The sequence below is a fragment of the Zootoca vivipara genome, chromosome 11, assembly GCF_963506605.1.
Source record: "Zootoca vivipara chromosome 11, rZooViv1.1, whole genome shotgun sequence".
In the NCBI taxonomy this organism is placed as follows: Eukaryota; Metazoa; Chordata; class Lepidosauria; order Squamata; family Lacertidae; genus Zootoca; species Zootoca vivipara.
Genome location: NC_083286.1, coordinates 41,697,750 through 41,718,982, shown reverse-complemented (window position 1 = coordinate 41,718,982; position 21,233 = coordinate 41,697,750). Strand labels below are relative to the sequence as shown.

Here is a 21,233-nt window from a genome sequence, read left to right as displayed (position 1 = left end):
CTTATTATAATTTTAATTACAATAAGCAATCTACATTTGGACCTGCCTCCGCCCTGCCAGGCCTGCCTCTGAGCCAGGATTTGAGGGACACTTGGCCGAGCCAGGCAGAGGCAAGGCCGCTGGCTCAGGGCGCTCCGTTTGCCACTGCAGCAGCAGCCGGTTCGGGGCGCCGAGCCAGCATGCCGCCTCCTCCTCCTCCTGCCACAGCTCGGCGCTCTCGCTCCGTGCGGCGCTGCTAAGCGCTTCCTCCTACCGTACTCGCGGGCTGGCACACTCTTCTTGGTGCCGCAGTAAAGACGACGGGCAGCAGCTGGAGGGCGGCTCCACCAGCGGGAAGGAGGCTCGGAGGTGTGGGAAGCCCCACCTCTTCATCGGCGCCCTCCAGAACTGTGCCTATCATTATGGCTTATTTTCGGGGCATGACTTATATTCCTTGAATGCTTAAAAATCCTGCTACTTCTTATTTTATGGCTACGTCTTATTTTTTTGGAGAAACACGGTATCTTTTGTATGCTGTAACAGGGAATAGCAGAAAACTGCCTGCCTCTCTAGAGAGGCTGATATGCCGGTAAAAAGGAGGAAAAGGTGACTTACATGCAGGGTCACTTACCCTTAGGACAGAAGCAGAGATGGTCTTCTCTTAAGGGTGTATTATTGATGGCATTTTACCTTTCCTTGGATTTCCAATTGTGTTTGGATCCACTTCCTCCTCCTTCGCTTTGGGCTTTACAAGGCTGGTATTTATTATTATTATTATTATTATTATTATTATTATTATTATTATTATTATTAAAAATCTAGCACTACTCACTTAGTTTGCAGCCCATTGTGTTAATAATAAACTGGCAGAGAGTTCATTAATTGCTGGAACTACTTGTTCTTCCCAAAAGCTGTAAATTGTTGTTTTTTTAAAATCATAAAAGGGCATAGCAGTCCAGGGAATAACTTGACCGTCAGGCACATGTCCCTTATTTTACTAAGAGATTCTAGAACTTTACCTTTCACCAAACTGGTGACCTCCAGAAGTTTTAGATTACACAACTCCTATCAGCCCTAGTCAGCATGGCCATTGGCTAGGGATGTTGGGAATTATAGTCTTGTCAACATCTGGAGAGTACCTGGTTGGCGAAGCAAGTTCAGTGTTTCACCAAATATCATGGATGTCTTGCATTTCAGATACTACAGCTTCAAAATACACAAATACATCCTATTCTGGATATTTTGATCAGGCAAAATAAGATGTGGAAAGAGGATTTGGGGGCGGGGGGGGGGACAGACAATAAAGGAATAAATCCCATCTCTTGTTCCAAACCAAAACCATAGCTGGATCACATGTATTGCTTTCAGTCCCACCGCTTGAAACATTTTAAATTTGTCCACATCGTTCCGACTGCAATAAATTAATTATAAATGTGTTTAGCAACAGCTGTCTGCTTTTAACTCTGTGAAATCCATAATTATCATCTGTTGCAAAGTAGATGGATGCATGCTTAGAGCCTGTTGTTGAAGGGCAAACGGTGGCCAAGAGTTATGGTCATGAAGGCACTTGACATTGCTTTAAAAAAGTTTAAAATCATTTTTAAAACAATGGTTGCAAAACCTGAAGTTTACTGTTGCCGAAATCCAAAGCTCCCACCTGTCAGCCAGTATATCCCACTCAGAAGTGGAGGTACGGAAAACCTGTATTGGCAGCTCATCTCCCTGCTCCAACAATATGAAATGACAGAATGTGTCTTATTGTATTGGGCTGCTGGCACAGGGCTTATGTGAAATTGCAATGGTGCCGCTTTGCCTGGTCTGCTGCTGCTCTGTAATTTTTATTTTACATTTTTACATGTCCTTCAAGGAGCTCAAGGTGGTGAGCATAGCTGTTGCCTATTTTAACTTCACAACAAGCCTATGAGGTAGGTTAGGCTGTGTGTGTGTGTGTGACTGGCCCAACATTACAGAGTGAGCTTTATGAATGCATTGGGATTTGGTCTCCCTGCCCAGAACACAACACACAAATAGATGCATGCATTGGCCATCACTAAGCCTCTGAGCTACCGTCCCAAAAGCATGCTTAATTATTCTATACTCAATAGAACTGTGTGCAAGCCAGGCTGCTAAGGTGTGCAATAAGTACAATAAGCCCTGCACAAGGTTGGTATTTCTAGAAGGCTGGGGAAGAGATTGACCAGCATTCTCCAATCAGTGGGCACATTGTCTCTCATTTACCCCTTTGATATAGGGAGAATGCAGTTTACCAAGTATAAACTGTTTTCTATCCTAGAACAATCAGCTCTGAAACATACACATTTGAAGGCCTTGTGGTAGGTTTTAAGTTAATTATCTAAACCTGGTCACCTTGATCCAGTTATGCATATCTATTGCAGGTCATGGCATTCAAAAACGAAAGCATTGTTGAGTCAGGCACTGGCTCCATCTCTTTGGGGCTGGTGGGTTGAGGAGGGAACTACAGTCATACCTCGGTTGAAGTACGCTTCGGTTTGAGTACTTTCAGTTTAAGTCAGGCACCCCCAAACTCTGGTCCTCCAGATGTTTTGGCCTACAACTCCCATGATCCCTAGCTAACAGGACCAGTGGTCAGGGAAGATGGGAATTTTAGTCCAAAACATCTGGAGGGCCGAAGTTTGGGGATGCCTGGTTTAAGTACTCCGCGGACCCGTCTGGAACGGATTAATCCACTTTCCATTACTTTCAATGGGAAAGTTCGCTTCAGGTTAAGTTCGCTTCAGGTTAAGTACAGACTTCCGGAACCAATTGTGTACTTAAACCGAGGTACCACTGTATAGGCAGTTTAAGCCAAGGTGCTATGAACACCACAGTCCAGGTAGTTCCAGGTTTAAAGAATCAACTCAGTCCCCAAACCGACCCTGTGTCGCTAACTGTTCAAATAATTCTCAGCTGTACTGCACTCTCTCAGACATGGAGGTTTGTTGCCGAGGGAGATACCACTGGCGGTAGACTTCCCATGCGTATCTGGAGGAAACTGCAAAAATAAAGGGACAGGTTTGTTTAGGCACTCCTTCAGGGCCTGTCGAATTAAAAAAACAGACAGCGGTGTTACTTAAACCTCTTCGTTGCAGCAGCTGTCTCAAAGCTTTTCTTGAGCAAACTGAGCAATCTGTTACACATTTTTATTTTACTGAATTAGGCCATTGTGTGCATGTTGTGTATGCTTTTTCCCCCTATGCATAGCCAAGAAGTAACATACAGATATAAATAAGAAATAACATGCAGATATAAATACCTCACTATAGACATTTTCTGTTTACCTATTAGCACTTTGAAGGCTTCTGACATGGCAAGAAGCAGGAGCTCTCTGCCAAGAAAGCTTCTAATCACCACCATTTTCTTAATTATGCCAAACCCCACTTACAATGAAAATGTCACATCAGCTCTGGGCCCATTCTTGTTCTGTTTGTTTTCATAAGGCCAAAGTAACCTGCCTTAGTTAGCAGGCATTTGCATCTGATGGAGCATTCGGTTGCCCTGTATGTATATGATTTTCAAGATATTTTCTTTTTTTTTCAGTGCCAGCGCTCTACTTCTTTTTCTGTAGGCTTATGTTTAAAAAGATGGCAGTAATTTGGTTCTATAAAAAAAATAAACCAAACTCCAACTAAATAACTCATGTGACATGTTGCTAAAAGACAAGCTGGGACATGATCCACTGGAGTTGCCCAATGAAAAGTTAAGTTCAGGAAAAGAAAGGAAGAAAATGGGCTTTGGTGAAGGCTGGAGTAGGCTAAGGAAACTAACAATGCTGATTAGCAGATAAGCCATCATCCATCAAGGAACTTTTAAAGTAAAGGTTGTCATACACCACGATAACTCACCTCTCTCCCCAGAAAAAGGAATAGAACATGCAGCTGCTTTGCAAGGCTGGCATCGCTCACATTCTCTCAGAAACAGTCCTGATCCTGCAATATTGGTGCCAGGAGTGGGTCAGCAATAAATCACATGAACTCTTTATTAGAAGAAACAAGGTTGCTCGATAGTGCCAGGCCTAAGAAGCACAGGTCTTGCTCCTATGAGGCAGTTGGGACTGAAGGTCCCTTGCTTCCCACAGCTGCCTAAGCCTTCTCATCTCCCGAGTCCTTCTCAAGCAATCTGAGACTCCGCTGGTGCACGTCTCTGCTCCTCCCACTTCACATCTCTCTCTTACGTACCTGCTACGTGAGATTTGACAACTGGACAATGTAAATAGATCCTTCGTGCACTGCAGCCAAAAGACTAATATTAATGCACTGGAAAGAGAAATCTATGGCCCCCTTCAGTCAATGGATTGAAGATATGACAACACTTGCAACTTATGGACAGATTGCTTACAGCCATAGATTTTGTATCGAGAAGTATGATGATACAGTCATACCTTGGATCTCAAATGTCTTGGCTCCTGAACAAATTGGCTCCCGAATAATCAAAACCCAGAAGTGAGTGTTCCAGGTTTTTTATGTTCTTTTGGATGCCAAACGTCCAATGGTGTCAGGAGTATGGGCAGGAGTCAGGCTCTGGGGCCTGTAGTGCTTTGCAGGACTGGGGCATGCCTCAGCTTGTGCTGGAGAAGCAAGGCGTGGCCACACAGGTGAAGTCCTCAGCTTGTGCTGGAGAGGCAAGGAGTAGTCACCCAGGTGAGGCCACTTGAGATCTCACTGCACCTGGTGGCAGGAGCTGGGAGGGATAAAAGCTCAGCATTTTCCCTTCAGCTCTTTGCCACAGCAACGCTATCCATGCCTGGTTGCATCTGGCCTCCTGATCCTTGCTCCGTGGACCCTTGCCTTGCCGACGTCTTGATCCTTGCTCCGTGGACCCTCGTCTTGCCGACGCCTGAATCCTCGACCCTTGGACCTTCGCCTTGCTTCTTGTTCCTTGATCCTTCGCCCTGCTCCTGGCTCCTGGGACCCTTGCTTTGCCTTCGCCTTGCTCCTCGACCCTTGGACCTTCGCCTTGCTTCCTGTTCCCTGGACCTTCGCCTTGCTTCTTGTTCCTTGATCCTTCGCCTTGCTCCTGGCTCCTGGGACCCTTGCTTTGCCTTGCTCCTCGACCCTTGGACCTTCGCCTTGCTTCCTGTTCCCTGGACCTTCGCCTTGCTTCCTGTTCCTTGGACCTTCGCCTTGCTTCCTGTTCCTTGGACCTTCGCCTTGCTTCTTGTTCCTTGGACCTTCGCCTCTGCCTTGCTCCTTGACCCTGCAACTGCCTGCTGCTGGACCCTCAGCCCTGCACCTGTTCCTGCTTCTTCACCACCATCTTGCCTCTGGTCCTGACGCCCGCCGACCGGACTGTGACAAATGGGGCTTCCGTGGCCAGAAGCTGCGCTTTGGTTTCTGAACGTTTTGGAAGTCGAACAGACTTCCAGAACGGGTTTCATTTCATTTGACTTCCAAGGTACGAGTATATTTGGAATGTGTTTATTTTTTAAAAAAAATGTAGGTTATAACCAACCATATATGTTATTGGGATGATAATAGCACTTACATACCCATATACTAGACAAACATATATGGAATTGTAATTGTTTGTGATATAAAAAACCTAGTTGTATTTTTACTTTTTTCTGTTTATGCACTTTTGATTTACTTTGTTTTATTCAATTGATATATGATAGATTTGAGTGCATATATATATATATATGCTACAATAATGACCAGACTCCACCCCTGAAAGACCAGATGCATCGCCCCTCCAGCACACCTAAGGGATTCTCAATCCTGGCTGAAAATTTTGTTATGATACTATATACATGTGCACACATACAGCATAAGAAGCAAGCAGCATTATGCTTCAGTTATAGTCAGCCAGCAGCCTTGTGTACAACACTGACCAGCAATTTTAAGAAACCAACAAAATGAAGTGCAGTTCTGAAGGACTCAGTTTGCCATCTTGATTCAAAGTGGCATTCAACGGTAACCAAACAGACAAAAACCTGCTCTTCAATCTTGGGAGGAGCCGTTTAAACTTGGTTACAATTATCTTAAGAGGTCTCCAAATGCATAATAATAATAATAATAATAATACAGTAAAAAATTTTATTTATATCCTGCCCTCCCTGGCCAAAGCCAGGCTCAGAGTGGCTAACAACAAGTAAAAATAGTACAGTGTACATAAAATCAGTCAATTAATTAAAATAATGTACATTCTAAAATCAATTCAGAATCAAATTAATTGCAACCATTGGGCTAGTTCTTTGAGGATTACAGAAGGAGAGAAGGGGTTAGACTATGCCTTGGCCAAATGCCTGGTGGAACAGCTCTGTCTTGCAGGCCCTGCAGAAAGATGTCAAGTCCCGCAGGGCCCTAGTCTCTTGTGAAAGTGCGTTCCACCAGATTGGGGCCTTGGTCGAAAGAGCCCTGGCTCTGGTCAAGGCCAGCTTAAACTCCCTGTGGCCTGGATCTCCAAGATGTTTTTATTTGAAGCCTGTAAGGTCCTCCTTGGGACATACCAGGAGAGGCGGTCCTGTAGATATGAGGGTCCCAGGCATTATAGGGCTTTAAAGGTTAAAACCAACACCTTAAACCTGATCCTGTACTCCACCGGGAGCCAGTGCAGCTGGTGTAGCACTGGGTGAATGTGCTCCCGCGGCGAAGAACCCGTAAGGAGTCTCACCGCGGCATTCTGCTCCCGCTGGAGTTTCTGGGTCACTCTCAAGGGCAGCCCCATATAAGTGAGTTACAATAATCAAGCCTGGAGGTGACCATCACATGGATCACAGTGGCTAGGTCAGGGTGAGAGAGGTAGGGAGCCAACTGCTTAGCTTGGCGGAAATGAAAAAATGCCGCCTTTGTTATGGCTGCAACCTGCGCCTCCATAGAAAGGGAGGTGTCGAAGATTACACCCAAACTCTTAATGGACGGCGCTGGCCACTAATTGTGCCCCCACAATATATGGGAGTCGGGCCCCCAATCCCATATCATCCCGACCCAGCCAAAGGACCCCTGCCTTTGAAGGATTTAACTTCAACCGGCTCCCACATAACCATCCAGCCACAGCTTCCAAACATCTGATCAGTGTTTCTGGGGCCGAGTCAGGATGGCCGTCCATTAACAGACAGAGTTGGGTGTCATCAGCATACTGATGGCAGCCCAAACCAAAACTCCGGACAAGCTGGGCGAGGGGGCGCATAAAGATGTTGAAAAGCATCGGGGAGAGTATTGCACCCTGTGGCACTCCACACACCAAGGAGTGGAGCGACGACAGTTCCCCCCGCCCAAGCGCCACCCTCTGTCTCCAACCAGATAGTAAGGAGCGCAGCCATTGAAGGACAGTGCCCTGGATCCCCACATGGGTGAGGCGGTGGTCCAGAAGTTCGTGATCGACCATGTCGAAGGCTGCTGACAGGTCTCAAAGATTCAGCAGCCCAGACCTGCCTTGATCCAGCTGCCTGTGGAGATCTTCTGTTAGGGCGACCAGAGCCATCTCGGTCCCATGACTAGAGCGGAAGCTGGACTGGAATGGATCCAGAGCTGATGTTTCATCCAGAAATCCACCAAGTTGTTCAGCAACCGCTCTCTCAATTACCTTACCAAGGAACAGAATATTTGAAACCAGGCGGTGATTGGATAGATCTAAAGGATCTACTGTAATGATGTTTTCTTTAAGAGCAGGCGCACCTCTGCCTCCTTCAATTCCCCTGGGAATGTCCCAGTACCAAGGACATTGGGAACAACTTCCCAAAATATACAGTAGATTGCCTTCTCCCACGTTCATGTATTTGTCAGTCAAATTTTGAGGAAACACCAGTCATTGAAAGAATCAGTAAAGGGCACAAAAGACACATGGTTTTATAGGCAGATGGCACCTCTTAAACAAAATAGGCAGTAGATCATATTCTTAGGCCCAAAGAGGAACTGGTTATCCCAGTCAAATTAAGATGCAAAGCATTTTGCTCTATCACAAAGAAGCTGCAGTACAAGGACCGGCTGGAATAGCATCAATTAGTGCTTGCATCTATACCCTAGAGGTTGCTGTTTAATTACTTGCAATAAATGCCCCTTTCGGGGAATTATAATAGGGCAATTATGAGAGTTTGGGTGAGAGGCATGGGCAAAGTTTGAGGACATTTCCCCCACCCACTAAAATGACTCAGCAGACGTTAAGTTAAATGGAAAGAGCATCCTCCAAAATTTGATAACCTTTAATTATGGTTTGTCCCAGCTGTGTTGAGACTTCAGTACAGTTCTGAGACAGAACCTCATTATTAATTTTTGTAGCTTAGCTTCTCAAAATGGACATGCGTAAAATGTGTTCCAACAATGGCAAAGTACACATGACCTTATCTTTTGCAGGCACATGTAACAACAGGGTGCAAGTGATCCATCTTCCATTCTACATGACAAAATCAAAACTGTATTCTGTATTCTGCACGCAAGATAAAAGTACACTTTTAAACCATTAAAATAGCACCAGTTTATTTTATTGTCTGTTTCTTTACAGTTTCTCACATTCTTGTTTCATGTCATTTCTTTGAAGAGACACAAATGCCAGACCAAGGAACCAAACGTCAGTGGCACTAGGGCAGGCACCCCCAAAATCGGCCCCCCAACTGTTTTGGGACTACAACTCCCATCACCCCTAGCTAATAGGACCAGCGGTCAGGGATTATGGGAATTGTAGTCCCAAAACAGCTGGAGGGCTGAGTTTGGTGATGCCTGCACTAGGGAGTTTGTCCCCATTTGCTGGCACTGCCTAGGAATCCTAGATTAGTGCACACAAGGCTATGCAATAATCTGGCTAATTTGCTTTCTGCTTCAATTGAAGGCCTCCTTGAGGACTAGACGAAAATCAGGTCCCAGGTTGCAGCAACTGCCTCCTGAGCACAGCACAATTGTGCCAGCAAAAAAAAACACCTGGCAATTGTTCAGACACCTTCTGTCCCTAGTTTCCACCTGCGTATATGTGAGTTCTATTACATTTAAATAGAGTGCATAGAGAGAGAATAGAGTGGTGACAAAAGCCGTTTCCCAACTTTAGGGAATTCCGTGATCCAGGAAATCATGGAACCTTTCCAGGATGTGCATCAATGCTATCATGTCACAACAAGTGTCCAACATAAGCACACTTTAAAAAGTCCGGATCTTATGAAAAAAAACAATCACATTGACATTTACTCTAGAAGACAGGCATGTGGACCCTGAAAATGTGACACTGGTGGTCTATTGAAACTAATAAGGCCTCTGCCAGCAGAGTCCTTTAAAGAACAGATTTTGTGAAAGAGGAATCTAGATATGAAGTATAACTGCAGCCAACTCTTGTTGCTTTGAGTATACCTTGCTCTGGTTAAGAGCATAAAATAATTCTGTCCTTTTGGATCAGAACCAAAGGATCACCAGCATTTTGTTCCCCAATGTGGCCACATCAGGGGTCTCTTGGATCCCCATGAGCAGAACATGAGTACAACAGTTCTCTCGTGCTGCTACCCTCCAGCAGTTAATTTGGAAGCATACTTCCGCTGAACCTGAAAGTTGCATGTAGTCATCATGACAAAGAGCCACTCTCTCTCTCCATTAATTTGTATCTCTTCCTAAAGCTATCTGTCGCTAGTGGCCTTCATCAGCATCTCTTCTTGGCAGTGAAGGTTGTGTGTCGGCTGCCAGCCATTCTGCCCCACAGCAGAGGAACAGAGAGAAAAGTACAAGGTCCTTTCCAATTGGTTGCCAGGCAAAACTGCCCCTCCCCTCTCACCATCTATCAATAGTCAATATGGAAGAGCCTCAAACAGATAAGAGGGGGAAAGAGACCCTGTTTAGGAAGCAATTCAGCCTGGCATCAGCTGGTCTCAGGCTAGGACTTGGGGGGAAGGCAGGGAACTTGATGGGCTATGGGGGTAGAGACTCTTAAATACCCAAACTTTGTATGAAGAGGGAGAATTTGGGAAGTGTTACCTGGCATGGCTTTCCTATTCAACCATCATGTGTTGGGAGTGCATTGGTCACACGGCTTGCTGAGGGTGGGCTAGAAAGGTTGGTTGGCCCATCTGGGAGCAGGCTATTGGCTCATGCAACACTCTTGGTGATTGGTTCAGATACAGTAGGCTAGGCCTTCTTCCCCTTCCTAGAATAGGGTTGTCCCCAAGCAGGGGCATACCTAGGGGTTGGTTAGATTGGCCCCCGCTGAGGGTGCAGGTCCAGGAGGTGCAAAAATTGTGCCTCTTCGCTCTGGCTCCTAGGAGCCTGCTCCTCTCTCTGTGCGCTCCCTGGGGTGATCATCTGCTGCCCTGGACAGCAGGGCAAGGCACGTAAGCTTCTAGGGGCACTTTGGCAGAGGAATCCAGTACAGTAGCTGGACTGTGCAGCAGCTGTGTGGGGCTCCCTTCCCGTCAGCAGCTATTAGAAGGGTGAGCAGAGTGCCCAGCTCCTTGCACAACAGCTCTGCAAAAGGAGCCTAACTATTCAATGCAGTAGTTAGCTAGTCTCCATCTCTTTTGCCCCTGACATTTGCTTTGGTTCCCTCCCACCAGGTGTACAAGAGGTGAACAGGGGAATGTCAGCTCCTGGTGAGGCTCAAACTCCCCATCTCCTGTTTCCCAAACCCATGCCATAGGCCAGGGGTAAAGAGGTAAAGGTAAAGGGGCCCCTGAACATGAGGTCCAGTCGTGTCTGACTCTGGGGTTGCGGCGCTCATCTCGCTCTATAGGCCAAGGGAACCGGCGTTTGTCCGCAGACAGCTTCCGGGTCATGTGGCCAGCATGACAAAGCTGCTTCTGGCGAGCCAGAGTAGTGCACGGAAACGCCGTTTACCTTCCCGCCGGAGCGGTACCTATTTATCTACTTGCACTTTGATGTGCTTTCGAACTGCTAGGTGGGCAGGGGTAGTCAACCTTTTTATACCTACCACCCACTAATGCATCTTTCTTGATGGTAAAAATTCCTTACCGCCCACCAGTGCTGCACTAACATGTGGCGTAGAACCCCCTACCGCCCACCTGGAATCCTGAAACGCCCACTAGTGGGCAGTAGGGACCAGGTTAACTGCCCCTGCCTTAGGCAATGGGTCACTAGGGTTCTGGAGTAGGTGCCTTTTGGTGTTGAGTGCTGTGATGCAGGGAGGCAGGCTGATAGGATCCACCCTGATCACTGCAGTTTCTTTGGCAGCCTCTGAGTATAGGTAGCATGCAAGTGGTGATACAGGCTGCAGTTAGGCTTCTGGGATTGGTACAGCTGTGTACGCCACTTTCCATTGTTTTCATATAGATTCTTCTTCTGTATTTACTCCCTTCCCTGCCGGGCTGAGCAAACTGGGGGTGCAGTGGCCATTCTGCCAGCAGGTCTCTTGATTCAGTGTATGGTAACTATAGGATTGCACAGGTTTTTAAAAAAGTCAAACCAGTACTCTGAATTGTGGCTGCAAATGTATGAAGAACATTGTGACCAATCTTTGTGCATGCATGCATGCCGATCTTACAACCCACTCTCAGATTTTGGCTCAAAAAGGTCAACTTTCCTAAAAACAGCCTTCAAGTACTACAGTGGAACCTCGGTTTATGAACACCTCGGTTTATGAATTTTCGGTTTATGAACGCCGCGGACCCATCTGGAACGGATTAATTCATTTTCCATTACTTTCAATGGGAAAGTTCGCTTCAGTTTATGAACGCTTCAGTTTATGAACAGACTTCCGGAACCAATTACACCCATGTTTCAGTTTATGAACGCTTCAGTTTAAGTACTTCGCGGACCCGTCTGGAACGGATTAATCCACTTTCCATTACTTTCAATGGGAAAGTTCGCTTCAGTTTATGAACGCTTCAGTTTATGAACAGACTTCCGGAACCAATTGTGTTCATAAACCGAGGTACCACTGTAATCGTAAACACTAGAAAGTATTACAAGTAACCCCTTCCACGTTGGAAAGGTAAAACATATTTCTACTTGCCTCGAAACAACAACAACAAAAAAAGAATTCTTATGCATATCCAGGTATAGTACAGCAACAGTACATTTTCAAGAACCATGTACATTACATTTTCTAAAAGGCAACCGTTACAGCTTTTAAAAAAGTTATGTTCTTTGATTTGATCTGTGCTACATTTCACTTGCAAAGGATTTCAAACCACTTGTTTCGACATATAATACTGATGTCACCACTGTGTGAAATACGGTGTAGAATTTTTAAGATCAGCACGAGTCCCTTAATTCTATTATGCTGCAAGAAAAGTCAACCAACCGTTTCTATATATAAAGTTTATCATGTGCCTTTTTCCCTTTGAAAAAAAAATAAGAACTTAAGCTTAATTACTCCCAATTGCACTTCTACTTGATGTTTCATCAGAAATTCACCGGGGCTGTTCAGTTTGCCACGCTGTACCATGTGTTCCAATGTATACCATCCATTTATTGAAGAGACGTTTCGTTTTAAAGTACAGCTTTTCTTTGAAAGGATTCAGCCCCCAGAGATAGGCAGTCCACAGCTTTTACAATGCTGTTGCTCAAGGTAACCTATTGAATCTTCTCTTGAAAAAGAAACTGACCTTAAGATTTATGTTCACATTAGGAACTGTGCAATTAAGTTAGCCACTCCCAGAAGGATTATCGTACTATGGATAACTATAGCCAACCACGTCAGCCGATTTTCCCGGTGCAAAGAGATCATGTAGATGAGTGGAGGATACACAAATACAAAGGCCAGGCCGCAAGCTGCTCCAGAATACCTGAGGAGGGGGAGAAAAACCAAAGGTTTGATCTTGACCTTTTTACAGTGCAACCCTTTAGATGTCTGTTCAGAAGTAAATCCCCCTCAGTTTACAGGGGATTATTCCCATGTTAAGTGGGCATAGGATTTCTGCCTTAGAAATTTTATTGTAGGGGGAAAAAACCCAGCCCTCAGTCCACAATGTCCCTGTATGTCAGACAGCAGGCAGTTGAATCAGGCTTTTAAAAATTACTGCATGTGGAAAGCTCCTTGCAAGTAGAAAATTAGCACAAGAGGGAAATGGCAAGGACAGAACCTTCATCCCTCCCTGCCTCTCTAATGCACTATTCATTTCATGATAAAAGGTAAAGGTAAAGGACCCCTGACAGTAAATTCCAGTCGTGAATGACTCTGGGGTTGCGGCACTCATCTCGCTTTACTGGCTGAGGGAGCCGACGTTTGTCTGCAGAAGTTTTTCCAGGTCATGTGGCCAGCATGACTAAGCTGCTTCTGGCGAAACCAGAGCAGCGCACGGAAACGCCGTTTACCTTCCCGCTGGAGCGGTACCTATTTATCTATTTGCACTTTGACGTGTTTTCGAACTGCTAGGTTGGCAGGAGCTGGGACCGAGCAACAGGAGCTCACCCCGTCACGGGGATTTGAACCGCCGACCTTCTGATTGGCAAGCCCTGGGCTCAGTGGTTTACACCACAGCACCACCCGCGTCCCAGTTTCATGATATGGAGCATTAAAAATGGCACCCCCATCTCCCAATGGACTGAAATTGTAAATTTACTCTAGTACTTAAAAATTCTGCCTCCTCATTCTACTGCATTTGTCAACAGGCCATGATGATTCTTTATTTTCTTAGGCTGCCCTGAACAAATGCTGCCTTAGCCTGCTGCTATTACAAACTTACAATCTGCACTTTAAACAACAGGCTGTATGTTGTCTTCAGGAAGCCATTTGTATGGCATAATGACCAAATGCAAAATACAGGAGTACCTTATGATTCCTCCTATGTTTGGGTAAAGCATAGCCATCGCAACTCCAACTCCTACCATGGCTATATTCAAAACCAGCACGTGTAGGAAACTGCAAAAGAATGGGAAAATCAAGTCATCTACATTGTGTGTTTCTGCAAGAACAACATTCTTTACTCGCTTCAGTAAGCTTGTGAAAGTCTTTCCATTTCTATGACTCATATGCTAAAGGCAATTAATTTTACCCGCAGCAAGCCTGACATCTACTGAATTCACCGAGTGCCAGATCCTAAAAGGTTCTCTTGAATGCTTGGACTTCCCAGCTCATTCCCAAATAGGGTATGTATGATTTGGCAATTCTTCTGAAAACAATGTAGCTTGTGGAGTATGCAGTGCTCCAAGGGTTCGGTGGTGGGTTTTTTGTTTTTTTATATATAAAAAAGCAAAACACGAAAACAATCCCTGCAACTACTCCAAACCCAAAGAATCTAGAACAGAACTCCCACATGAAAAGCAGTGCTTTCGATCCAGGAAATGATTTGAGCTGAGCAAGCAGACTAATGAGTACCAGAGGAAGAATCTTCAGAAGAGTGGAAAGCATTACACTAAACGCATCTACACAAGCAAATCTTGAGCATTTCTTCTTAGATTAAATAAATGTTTGGCTTTTCAAGGTTCATGAAAAGGAACAATTTTCATTAAACTAGATCTCTTATGGTACAAATGGGAAGGTTTATTGTACTCCTCAGAATTTTCTAACTGGAAAGGTTTTTTTTCTAACTAGAAGGAATTTTCACATTCTCAACAAGACCAATTTCTTAATGCAAGCAAAGCAATGAACTTGTTTGAAATACTTATTCAGAAACTTTCAGGAAACCTAGAATGACATGTGCTTAAAAATGGTATGTTTTGATATTCAAATAAAAGTTTAAAAAAACCTTTATATATAAAATCTACTCGGTTGCTTTGTAAGTCTCTGCAAATTGAGAACATGAGAAAACACATCCTTTAAAAACCTTTCCTCCCAAGGTGTTAATTTCACTTTTTTTGAATACTGCAATGTATTAAGACTTAGAAAGAATCAGACTCCCTCCGCTGTTCCCATCTTAAAATGCAAAGGTAGTCTCTAGTTCTTGGGAGGCGGTGTGGGGTGTGCACAGGGGAAGAGGGGGACATCCCATTGTACTAGCCCTAATCCTTGTAGTAGCGCAACTACTTAAATAAATACTGCCCCTACACTCCAACCATAGCACCACATCATAGACTGTGACTGCCTCAAGCAACAGATACTGGGTTCCATGTAAAGGTAGCTAATTGTGAGTTACTTATCGCGCTACAGTAGGGGACTGGGGCACTTTTAGGATGCCTGGTTATAAGTGTACACTAGGTAGATCTTAGCATTTAGGTTAGGACGTAGAGGAGGAAAAATGAGCCCAAGCCATTAAAGGCTCCATACCCATTAGTCTAAGTTGAGTCTGAAGACCATTACGATGCCTGTATAGATGCCAAAACATGGGTGTAATATACTCCAGTTATCCCATCCCCATCAGGAAGTACACGCTTATATTTGGCATCCGATAAAGCTGAAACTTTTGGACAGTTGACAGACCCCACTTAGGAAACAGACCAGGAACAATGTGTTTCTAAACAAAACTAAGTTGTCAGTAATGTGTTACTGAGCAGTGGATAAACTGCTTAATTCTTCCTTAGATATAACTAAGATGGGTTCTGAACTTATTGCCAAATAGGGGTAAGTTAAAGACTGCATTTTCACTCCAAAATTGTAGCTATCTGGTTTTTATACATCTTTTCTAGAGTTCTGTTGCCAGGAGCTATAAAACAGCAGTTTCCACATCTGCAAGTTCTGGGAATTAAAAGAAAACGTTGGTTCTGAATTGCAAAGACCATGAAAATCAGGGCAGACTGTCCTGCAGGAAGTATGCTGGAGTTCAAAGATGAAGACAGGAAAATGTACTACAGAGTCCATTGCATTACATAACATTGAAGGCAAGCAAATGAAGTCTGAAGATGGCTGCATCGTTTTAAAGCAGACTTGACAGACGGGGTAGGGTAGGACCAAGAACTGTCCCACACTGAACAGCTTCAGTCTCTGAAAGAGGGAACTGCATCTTATTGTACCCGGAAGGTTTAGATGCCAGTCACTTGACACACTTAAAGTGTCAGAAAGGTGGGCTCAAAAACAGCCATTGATAAGTTTAAACAGGTACCGGATTACTTCTTTGGAATTCCTGCATAACATGATGCAGCTCATGGGCTGCAGAAGGATTTCAAGTAGGAAGCCAGTATTACTTGATACCAAATGATTGCCCAGAAAGATGCAAGTGAGAAGCAATGATACGTCCAGGAACGGCAGTGATCGCGGTCAGGCAGGAGGCAGATGCATGCAAAAGAGGGCTGTCTTTACCTCGGGTAAACATTTCCAAAGAGGTGTCCAAATAGCTGAACTCGTGCCAAGTATGCAAGCAGTGGATACACAGTCACCATCTGGAACAGCAGGAATATTCTTGCCAGAAATGACATGATGTCATTACTGGGGAAGTTGTCTAAAAAATTCTGACAGAAGAAATGGCTAATGAGATAGCAGCAATGACAGTTATAGTGTGTACCTTCTTCTGCTTCCACAATTATGCAAATGCGGATTTTCTAAATCAACAGCAGTCATTATCATATACACGGTACCTCGACTTCCAAAGGCGATCCGTTCCGCGGCGCTCTTTGGAAGTAGAAACCTTTGGAAGTCCAAGAGTCCATTTTGCGCATGCGCAAAGAGCGATTTTGCACATGCGCAGACCGCCCGTGGTGGAAATACTTCCGGGTTAGCGGACTTCGGAAGTCGAAGCCTTCGGAAGACGAGGTACCATTGTATACAATTTGTACAGGCTATGCTACAATGGCCTCATCCATGTATGTTATGTCTTCTGTACTGGAGATAGTTATGCCCCAGCTAAAACCCTCTCTCTCAAACAGAACTCACATACACCCCAAACATAACCCAATTAGCCACAGTAGTTTGGTTCCCTGAATTTAAAAAGTGAATATAGAGCCCATATATAAGAAGGTCATAATATCCCATTACTACCTGGGGCAAATTCTTATATTCTGAGACCCATAGATGTCCTAGTGGTGTATCATACACAATGCTAGCAGTACATATGTAGTTTTTGGGGGTTTTTTTTGTTTTTTTTAGTAGGATCCCTGGATGGTTAAGTCCAGTCAAAAGCAATAATGGGGTGCGGCGCGGCACTCATCTTGCTTTTCAGGCCGAAGGAGCCAGCATCTGTCCAAAGACAGTTTTCCAGATCATGTGGCTGGCATGACTAAACTGCTAAAGAGGCATATGTAGTGCACTTATATATGTAGTGGTGTTGCCATTTTAGCTCCCAATACACAAATCAGGATCCCAGTGAGAAACAGCATATATACATTGACACAACCATTGCAATGCTTCTTCTTGCATCTTCTCTATACATGCATCACAACTGCATATGAATAAAAACAAAGTGAAAATTGCCGCTTGATTTTTTTCTAGATGGCAGGGGGATTCAAATAAACAGCTATTTTCAGGACCATTTGTTAGGCACCACGAGTGTTAGTGAGAATAGGCTGTTCTAACTCAAAACAAGATCCTTATCTATTGACAGCTTTGAAATTCCTTGTAAACGTGGTACAAGCCAGAAAGTTATGATCTTGCTTACACAACAGCAGCCATGCCAGAGCAAACCAACCATTCTTGACCACTTCAGATATTTGTTTGAAGCCATACCTATGGATATGGCTAGACCAGTCTTCTGTAACCCTAGATCAGTTTGCCGTCCAAACATTTTGGACTACACCTACCATCATCCTTGGCCACTGCCAATGCTGGCTGGGGCTGATGGGAGCTGGAGTCCAACAATGTCTGGCTAGATTATGCTAATTCCATGCAAGTGAATTTTGGTCCCTTTATTTTCTGCAGGCTGCAGACTTCAGGTCTTACACTCTATTTAGAGGAAGGAGGAGGGATTTTCTTGGCTGCGGCAAATCACATAGTGACTAGCAATAGTCCTCCTATTTTGAGCTTCCCCATAATATTCCCTCTGTTGACTTTTTCAGTTTCAGAGACATTTTTGGATTCCTGCATTGCAGGCAGTAGGACTAGACGACCCTTGTGGTACCTACCAATTCTATGATTATTTGATTTGTTCCTGGATATGCAGCTGCAGGTGCCCATATAAAACTCGACCTACTGCTAGGAACTGTTGTCTCACTTTAGGCAGTGAGCCAGTTTGGACAATCATATCACCTGAACAGGCAGAGATATGTAATGAATATTTTGCCCATGCTTGCCTCCCTTTCCCATGAGCCACAATTAAACCAAAGGTCTTACTTAATGTGCCATGCTGTCCCATTTCATCTGAACTGGGAACTTAAACAAACTTCAAACCGTGGTTTAAGTTCCTGGCTTGCATAGAATGTGGGCTATAATCTGGATTTTTGGCAGGCTAATCAGAGTAAAATATTGAATGTCTGTTCTGAAGTTTGTTTTTGTTGTTTAAAAACCAAAGAAAAAATAACTTAAAGAAGATAAAAAAGATTGTGGCTTCTCTGAAGCTGGTAACTAACCGCACGCCAGGAAAAGGCTTGTTCATATATCAGCTTCTTAAGCCAATCACCAGTTTATGCCAATTCACAGTTTATGAAACTAACCCAGTGTTGTCTCTGCACTAACGTGTTTTCCCACCAAATCAGTGCAGCCTTTGCTAGACAAACCCAGTGTTGCTTTATGTGCGCCCTTGTCCACAATTCTGGCTTAGTGCCATCAAATATGTGCAGTGTTTATGCTAAGGAGATCAGAACCAATTGAAAAGAAAGGGAACTAAAAAGAACAAGGAAAGCAGCAATATCCATTCTATGCACCGTCCAACATTGTCCGTATACAATAAAGTTCCTCCTTACCTGTTCTATGCATTCTTTGGACAATGGTGGAGATGGAAAAGCAGCAAAGATTAATATCCCAACATAGAGATAAGTTAAACCCACCAGAAAATAGGCAATGGAAAGATCTCTGACCTGTAGTTAAAAAAAAAAGCAGAGGGGAAAATCAGCTAAGACAAAACGGCGTAATTTGGCAGAACCTTAGTTACATGAAGCTTCTTTCTCAAATTAACTATCCCCCCCACCAAAGTTAATGAAAGCATATGATTTGAATATCCCCATTTCCATTCGGGTAAATGGGACCAGAACTTATTGTTTTCAATCTTAATTTTAAGTATTATGAGGATACAATGCAATGACGGTACTTTGAGAAAAGAACATTTTCCAGTAATTTGTAGAATAGGAGCACAGCTCCACAAGAAATGGTAAATGTTAACAGAATAATTAAATCAAGATGGGAGGAGTTGTATTGGAGGGGTGGGAGTCTGTACTTTTATATTAAACCTATTGGAAGCTGCTTCTAATACTAAAACACACACAGAGATAGCTCCCCAGTTGTACAAGAGAGTTGCTGTGCAGGAAACAAAACAAAATAAATTAAAAGCACCCACCACACAAACAGATCTTGCCACAAAAACCTCTTTGGATGGAGTCAAATAGTGCATTTTAATCATTTTTTAAAGAAACTACCCTCATAGCAGCAAATGTGCTTATTTTACATTTGGATGGTTTACATTAAGATGGATACATACAGAGGCCACAATCCCATGCATGTTTAATTGGAAGTCCGGTCCAACTGTATTCAATGCTTCATTTATTGTGGATTTTGTTATTGTAGCAATGAGCAGGGCAGTAGCAAGAGAAAACGCAGATCAATAATGGGGAAGAGGAGTATACAGTTAGGAAAAACTGACTAGCGGCTGTGGGCAAGGGACAAACATATACAGCCACAGATGGCATACATCCCCAAAACCCCAAACAGAAATGCCTTTTTAAACATCACCTACGTGTTTTTAAATATACCTCTGCAATGATGAGGGCTAGAAACTAAACAAAAGATCAAACAAGATAGCAGGGTCTGTTACTGTCTAGTAAAAGCTGTCAAATTCTGTCAAAGTTCACCCTCAGACACGTTTTCAGTTAGCAGCCCTGTCTATGCAAGCATGTTTATGGAAGTAAGTGAAGCAGGCTTAGACCGAATTCATTTACCTGAGTTCCTTTAACTAGAGACACCAGGGGTTCAACCCTCAGTCCTTCTGCACGCAGAGCTTAACCTATGGGCCTGCACTCTTGATAAGACAATCACAGTATATTTCCTCCCTAGCGAATATATTTTCAGAGGTATGATTGCCTACCACTAGCTCTACTAAATATTATTCCTACTATTCATTGGATTTCTTATCCACCCTTCACCATATGTTCCTAGGGCTGGTCAAAACAATACAAAAATACAATATTAAAATTAGCTAAAAAATCAATTTACCATCAGATGAATAGGGTGGGTCAAAAAACATTTGTTTTACCAGAATTTACAAAACATTTAAAATACCCATTAAATAGTTAATAAAGGTCAAGGCTAAAATAAGTTGGTTTTTTTTAAAAAAAAGTATGAATAAGATCAACAGTAAGAGAATATATACATTATAAACTGAAATCGATTTTTAAAAAATATAAAATCTGCACATATCTAATCTCAGAGCATTCTTTTCCTCTCTTGACATTAAGAACATAACAAGATGCGGCCAAGGACTTATTTAGTCCAGCATCCTCAAAAGCAAGATCTGAGTGCAAGAGCACTCTTCTCTCCTGTGGTTTCCAGCAACTGGTATTCAGAAGCATTACAGTGGTACCTCGGAACAAAACAAAACAAAACAAAACTCCTTCCAGTAGCACCTTAGAGTAGAGACCAACTAAGTTTGTCATAGGTATGAGCTTTCGTGTGCATGCACACTTCTTCAGATACACTGAAACAGAAGTCACCAGACCAGGCATCCCCAAACTGCGGCCCTCCAGATGTTTTGGCCTACAACTCCCATGATCCCTAGCTAGCAGGACCAGTGGTCAGGGAAGATGGGAATTGTAGTCCAAAACATCTGGAGGGCCGAAGTTTGGGGGTGCCTGCACCAGACCCTTATGTATATTCAGAGGGTGGGGAGGGGTATTACTCAGAAGGGTGGTGGGAATGGGTGACTGGCTGATAGGAGTGGTAAACCTGTTGACGACTTAACAACTGTTAACGACTACAATTGGTCTTGCAGGAAAAAGCAAGGGGTGAGTGGTACCTCGGGTTACAAACACCTTGGGTTACGAACACTTCAGGTTACAGACCCGGAAGTAGAACCTCGGGTTAAGAACTTTGCCCCAGGATGAGAACTGAAATTGTGTGGCGGCAGCAGCAGCGGCGGCAGGCTCCATTAGCTAAAGTGGCACCTTAGGTTAAGAACGGTTTCCGGTTAAGAACGGACCTCCGGAACGAATTAGGTTCGTAACCAGAGGTACCACTGTACTGCCTCTGACCGAGCATCACTGTTGGGGCTAGCAGCCATTGATAGCCCTTAGGCTCCATGAATTTGTCCAAACCTCTCTTGACGCCACCCAAGCATTGCGTTTCCAGCTGAGCAGTGGGAGAAACAAAAAGGAAATGCAGGTGGGGAAAGTGGGGCAGGGTGGAGAAAGCAAGAGGGC

The 21,233-nt window shown here is 44.0% G+C and overlaps 1 protein-coding gene across 2 annotated transcripts in view; it reads right to left on the bottom strand.

Moving 5' to 3' along the window:
* Positions 1-133: 133 nt before the first annotated feature.
* The window catches only part of SLC38A9 (solute carrier family 38 member 9), a 53,055-nt gene continuing 31,955 nt past the window's right edge, over positions 134-21,233 (bottom strand). The window contains exons 9-12 of one of the 2 annotated variants that reach the window (XM_035100455.2): positions 18,570-18,683; positions 16,039-16,187; positions 13,636-13,725; positions 134-12,649 (exon numbers count right to left, since the gene is read on the bottom strand). In XM_035100455.2, the coding sequence (XP_034956346.1) occupies positions 12,484-12,649; positions 13,636-13,725; positions 16,039-16,187; positions 18,570-18,683 (519 nt within the window). In that variant the 3' untranslated portion in view covers positions 134-12,483. The remainder of the gene's footprint in view (positions 12,650-13,635; positions 13,726-16,038; positions 16,188-18,569; positions 18,684-21,233) is intronic. The other variant, XM_035100454.2, reaches the window with a different exon arrangement.